General features: G+C 41.0%; 1 protein-coding gene across 1 annotated transcript in view; it reads left to right on the top strand.

The window, feature by feature from the left end:
• Positions 1–1394: 1394 nt before the first annotated feature.
• The window catches only part of CDO1 (cysteine dioxygenase type 1), a gene marked incomplete at its 5' end in the record, with an annotated part of 7396 nt that continues 2367 nt past the window's right edge, over positions 1395–6423 (top strand). The window contains 3 exons of the mRNA XM_010284861.1: positions 1395–1472; positions 3434–3591; positions 6090–6259. Coding sequence (XP_010283163.1) covers positions 1395–1472; positions 3434–3591; positions 6090–6259 — 406 coding nt within the window. The remainder of the gene's footprint in view (positions 1473–3433; positions 3592–6089; positions 6260–6423) is intronic.

The raw sequence follows: 6423 nt of genomic DNA, 5'->3' as shown, positions 1-6423 counted from the left end.
ATGCGCCGCTTCGGGTTTTGGGGGGGTTTTGGGTTGGTGGTTTTGTGGATTTTTTTTGTTTTTGTTGGGTTTGGGGGTTTTTTTGGGCCAACCAGACCTGCTGTACAGAAACAACAGCACTCGAAAAGTTCAGTCAAATGCCAGCATTGATTGCTTGTGTTCTGACATCATAGGAAAAATATGTCTACCTCATATATGCAGAAACTGTAGATGCAGTGAGAGGCAGCATATAGACATACACGTTATCCTTTGAAAGTATTTTGTTCTGAGCATCCTATCTTGCGTAAAATAGAGTGGTCTTATTGGAAAACTAATTAAAAAACATTCAGTTGACATCACTGCACTTTCTCTGTGCCCCTGCTTGCATCTTTTAAGTGAGAGTGAGGCATTCTGTCATCGGCATAAATATTTGCTTTACTTGGCAAAGCAAAGTGCAAATAGTCATGACTAAAGCTAAAATGAAATCAGAAGGTCCCACTGGGTTACTTGGACCATAACAGCTAGAAGCACGAGCGCTGGATCAGAGGAGCCTTGCTATGGAAAGTAATGTATAGAGCAAAATCCCAGGACGAGGCAAGCGGCAGCTCGGGAGAGACTCGCAGGAGAGTACAAGGAAACAAACATAAGATATTGCTACTAAAGGTGTTTTCAAGCCCTGAGAGCAAATCACAGTCTAGAACACACATATCGATAAAAAGCCTTTAAAAGTAAGCTTGTTCTATGCCACCTATAAGTTAGCACATGACAATTCTCTTTAAGAAATCTTCCTCTGATAAACTTTGTATGGAAGTAGATGCTGGCAGAAGTTACCCCACAGGTGTTTTATCCACACATGAATGCTACAGCACAAGATGTAGAACTTTCAGGAACAGAGTAAGAGGACCATGCACGGAAAGCCTAACATCTTATTTCTTTGGTTTTTTTGGCTTTGTACAAATGAGTGCTGCGTAACAGAAGGAAAGCCAAGAATATCTGAAAAGGAGCTGCAGAAGAATGTAACCATGTATTTTTCTTGTTTCATTGCAGTCCTCTGTTTCTAATTATAAGCCAGCTGCTGAAAGTGACTTCATTCAATAACTATTTTGATTTCATCCTGTCTACCACTCTAGTCTCAGACTCACAGTTCCCAAACTCCAATCATCTATGTAATTCAAAAGCAATATGATTATAAAATAATAAATATGTCCATGTTTTTGTTCCCAGAAAAAAGAACTTTTACAAAAAAAGAAGCTTAAAAATACAATTTCATTTTTTTCCAAGTAAATCTTGGCTTTCAAGAAAAAGAAGAAAAAAGATTTTTTATATGTCACAACCTTCCTTCATAAACATGTTTGTATAAATTTGTCTTTTAGAGGCTTATCAGTACAGTGAAAAGCAAACCCTTTGTATTTCAGGTATACAAGAAATCTTGTGGACAATGGAAATGGAAAGTTCAACTTGATGATCTTGTGCTGGGGTGAAGGGCATGGCAGGTTTGTATCCAAATTAGCAAACAGATATAAAGTCACCGTATCTTTCTTTGTTATAGAAAAAGATAAAAATAATCATCCCCATGTGAGCTATCAGAACGTATCTGGAAACTAAGCAGTGCAGAGCTCCTACTGGTGTAGCAGTCCTGAATATTTATTGTACCTTTTGCAAGTTTGTACGTCAGATATTTTTAGAGCACTCTTTGAAAAGTGCTCTTCTTTTCTACCAAATCTGAACTTCCCTTCTGTCAGAGGAAGTTTTGAGTCCCAGAGATACAGCGGGTCCTGTGGACAGGACAGGTTGAACAGGTTCTGTCAACCTGTCCCGTACAACAGAACCATACAACACTTGGTTGCAGAAGCAGGACTTGATGCAGTTTAAATAGTCTTTGTTCTCTCATGGTGTTTAAATCCCACCTCTGTGACAAGATGAGAAATGTAGGTTTGGGTTAGGACTGAAGGCCGTAAGGAGGGAGCTCCTTTCCAGGAGTACTTGGCTTTTTTTAGGTTCACGCATCCCGTCTCCTCCCTCAAAATGCTACATTGCTGATGTAGCCTCCTGAGTTGTGTACACACGTGAGGGCAGGATCTGTCACTTGGAGGGTCTTTCACAAAATGTTGACTAAAACAAAATAAGGAATAACAAAACTTGCAGATTTTGACTGATTATTCTTACATATAAATAGAAAACCTTAGGAGATGTTGGAGCGGTTTTTTGTTTGTTTTAATTGAGTGTGCAATTCAGCATTTACAGTATTCTCTATGGGAAGGCACGATGTTATACTCAGAGGGACATAGGAGCCAAGCCCACCACCTCTAGTCCTTCCGGGCTATTCCCACAAAGCCTGTAATTTATGTCAAATTGTGTTTGAGTTGGATGAGCATTTACTAGAGCTAGACTGAGACCACAAGTTGTTTTTGCTTCCTGCGTGAGGAGGATCAGACTGTTCTCATGGCTTGTTGAAGGAGCGTGACAACGTGGCATTTGTGAACTGTTCTGTGCCTGAAGCAAGCTCTGCTCTCTTGGCATCTCAGTTTGTAAGAAACCCTGACATCTGTTTACTGGAAACAGTAACGTACAAGTACCAAGGTTTTGATTGAAACTCATTAGCACCGTACTTCATGGAGGGTCAAATTCCCCCTTCTCTGTCCCCCCTGATAAGTGGAGAGCTCTCCCTTTGTCCTAATCCCATTGACTTCTACAACAGTTAGTCCTCTATTTTAAAAAAAGCAACAAACAAACAAACAGACAAAACTAAACTGCATATATCGCCCATATGTCTTCAAAATGTAGCAATTAAAACGCACTTCAAGCAAGCAGACAAATCATACCAGATCATGCTCTTTTGTTCGTATTTTCCCAACCTAGTGAAATTAACAGCTTGCTGTAGCTGCTTGTACTAAGTACTACGAGAGCGAGAGGCACAGCATTTTTTCTTCAACAAATGCCTGTGCACCCCAGCAGTAAAGAGACCATAGAGATTAAACAGAAGTAGCTAATTTTTCCCATGTTTTGGGAGCAAACATGGTGGATCTGCAAATACCAGGTATGCTTGCAAGTTTATACCAGCCTCTGCCTGGGGTCACTGTGGAAAGCATCATTTTGTTTCTTGGCCCACAAGAGTTTTTATGTTCTGAAGAATTTTCTGTCCTCCTCCCTCCTCCAGACGTCCTTTGTATTTCTCTGTGGCAAAGTCATAGGCTGATCAATATCTGATTCTTCTCCAAGTCCTGCTGTATGTGAGCTTATCTCAACGCATTTCTGAAGTAGCAGGTTTAAGCAGGCATACCTTCATCACCGTGAATGTTTTTTTCCGAAGACTTGTGTGCACGACCCATGGGCAATGGCATTTCATTCTAGAGCTATGTCCAGATACAACATGCTATGCCATCTGTCCTGTCTGCTGTACTGAAACTAAATATGTATATCACACTGAGTTTGGTTATTCTTTTTACACATATAGCAGCATCCACGATCACACTGACTCACACTGCTTTATGAAGATACTCCAGGGAAACCTAAAGGAGACTCTGTTTGAATGGCCTGAGAAAAAAGGGAATGGTGAAATGACTAAGAAATCAGAACGAGTTTTGAGGGAAAATCAATGTGCCTACATTAATGGTAAGCTATTAAGCTTGTTTTGACAACCACCCATCCATGAGTCTTATTCCTAACAGAAAAGTTCATCTGGTCTCCTTTAACACTGTAATACTTTTAACAATATAATACTAATGGCTTTATGCACAGTTTAATAATGTGGCTGTCTAGATTCTGCACAAACCAGTATTTAGAGTCAGTAAAACAACCAACAAAAAAATGTTCTTTTAACTCTCTTAACACATTGCAGCAATTGCCCGATGCTTAAATATGCTGGGTATCTTCTCTAGACCAGGCAGCCTTCAGCACTGTGCCCCTAATGACTGTCTGAAATGGCTTGTAAACATAGACCTTGAATAGTATTTTGTGAAAAATAAAGGAACCAGAGTTTATATAGCTTAGTCCCCTTGATTTTTTCCAAAGAAATAATACTGTTCATCAGCCATGGAAATCCTAGGTCAAAAATGAAAAAGCTGTCTGTGGAATAAATTGACCAGCCAGGAACAGGGGCCCTGATCCTCAGTGCTACTTCTTGTCCATATCAGCAAAAGACTGTAGTGCTGAAGTGCAGCATCAACAGAATGATTTGAGCATTTCAAATCTACAAAAAAATTGCCTGACTCAACAGCTGCTGCGAGATTACTAAGTCTCCACCAGTAAGGCTCCCTAGGTACCTAAATGCATGCCATTACACGTATCCATAACTATCACCACCTCATGCTATGCTGGAGACCATCCTGGTGCGATCAGCTGGATGTAACGTATTCTGATGCTATGGCAGACATTGGACAGCATGCTGAACAGCAGTGAGTTCAGCAGAACAAAGGTAAAGCGTCAGAGAAGGGGGCCGTCTGCCTTTTATGTGATGAATTAAAAATGAGCACACACTGTGTGGGGTTGAACTTGGGAATTCCACAGGTGGAGGAAGCCTCATGGACTAAGCCAGGGCGAGGGCATTGGGGAAGAAAGACTAGTGCTCTGCAACCCTCTCTTGAAGGTGTGCCACATTAAGTGAAAACACAAAATCCATAGGGCAGGAGTTGCAAGAAGGGGCTTGACACGTCTGCTGATGCTCCCATGCCAGGGACGTGAGTTCTCAGATTCAGTCAGGTTTCCCTACCTGTGCGGTTCTTTCTGATGCAAGCAATTGCACCCTGTGTGCGTCTGATCCAAAGCTTCCTTCAATGTCTTGAACAAAATTTGTACCCAAATCTCTGAGGCACTTTGGATCACATGTTTCATAACAGATGTTTTGGTTTGAAAGAAACAGGTAAAACAAGTAGAAGGAAAACACTGACAGTGTGCTGTTTGCCCTAACTACTTCAACAGTGAATGACCTTCATGTCTCTATTACGTGCTTCTTGGTTGCTCTTGTACTTTATTCTTAAGGTTAGAACCCACTAAAGAGTGTTTATTCGAGTCTCCCATTAGGTGGGAAATTTAGGACATTTTCCCCCTATGTCCTCCATTTAGATAAACTATATTAATGGCACTTAAGGCTTACACTTCAAATGTATCGGAGTTGAGAGTGTAATCATGATTCTCAGAGTATCATGCCTACATTGCACAATACAGATCTAGGTATTATATGACATATTAATTCAAGTACAAAGGCCTGAGTTGTTTTTACAGCAGGGCCATAAATTTAAATTCAAGGTCTCTTTGAAGTAACTCCAAAACTCTGCTGTAGAATGGAAATGGTTTGTTCTGTGGATGTGATTCTTCATACCTTACATGTTTATGTAATAGCTTGATTTCTACTCCACCATCACAGAAAGTGCCATTACTTCATTAGTAACCACACAACAGGCAGTGCCTTGTTTTATTGTGTGTTCAATTATGCTTACTATTCAGTTAAGGTTGGAAGTATGCCAGTCGCTACTAATTTGTCACCTTAGTCAAAAGAGCAGACAAATGAAAAGCCTGTTCTCCAAACTAATAAACTGGGAGGATTAATTAGGAAACAGATGCCTGTAGTAGAAGACAACTGTATTTCTGTCTCTAAGTCCATGCCCCAAAGACACGTAGCTGACAATGTAACTGATACCCTTGTTACTGGGCTAAGAACTAGCAATACAAAAACTTCTTCCCTGTAAAATGTCTGCTAATTTTTAGAAACGCAAACTTTCCTGCTTCTGGAGCATCTATAACAACAGCATGTCCTAGGAGAGTAAATAACTTTGAAGTCCTTTGGAAATGATAGCTAGAAGATTACTGACAGCATGGCCTTCCTTAAGTTTCTCTGGATTTCTCTTGGCCTTTATCCTGTAGCAGATAATCCAGAAGTTACGTGAAGTCTGGAAGGCAATAACATTTTGAATTACCAGTGTATTTAGGAATCTGTGCTAGAGAAGAGCAGTCAGAATCCCTGTACTGAGTTACTCGTTGCCCATAAAAGTGCGGGCATGCCTTACACGCTTGCTCAGGAGTTTCGGTTTAAAAAAGCATTTTTCCAGGCACTTGAGGTCTCATTAAATCTTCCCGCTAACACAACCTCTTGTTTCATGTCCTTGCTGGTGTAGACTCAATTGGCCTGCACCGTGTGGAGAACATAAGCCACACAGAGCCTGCCGTTAGCCTGCATTTGTACAGCCCACCCTTCGACAGCTGTAACACCTTTGATCAGAGGACTGGACACAAGCACAAAGTCAAGATGACCTTCTACAGCCAGTTTGGAGAAAGGACTCTCTGTGTAAGTATGAGATTACATGCTCCCCATCCAGCCCCAAGATTTTAAGCCCTTGTGAGGGTGGGTGCGAGGGGCATCCCCCTCTAGGACCAGCATAAAACTTGTTTCCAAATAGTCCTCCATTTGTCAATCTGCATGTCCCTCGTGTGGAGTTCCCTGATTTGTAG

The sequence above is a fragment of the Phaethon lepturus genome, unplaced genomic scaffold, assembly GCF_000687285.1.
Source record: "Phaethon lepturus isolate BGI_N335 unplaced genomic scaffold, ASM68728v1 scaffold5474, whole genome shotgun sequence".
Taxonomy (NCBI): Eukaryota; Metazoa; Chordata; class Aves; order Phaethontiformes; family Phaethontidae; genus Phaethon; species Phaethon lepturus.
This window is presented reverse-complemented; position numbering and strand designations above follow the sequence as displayed.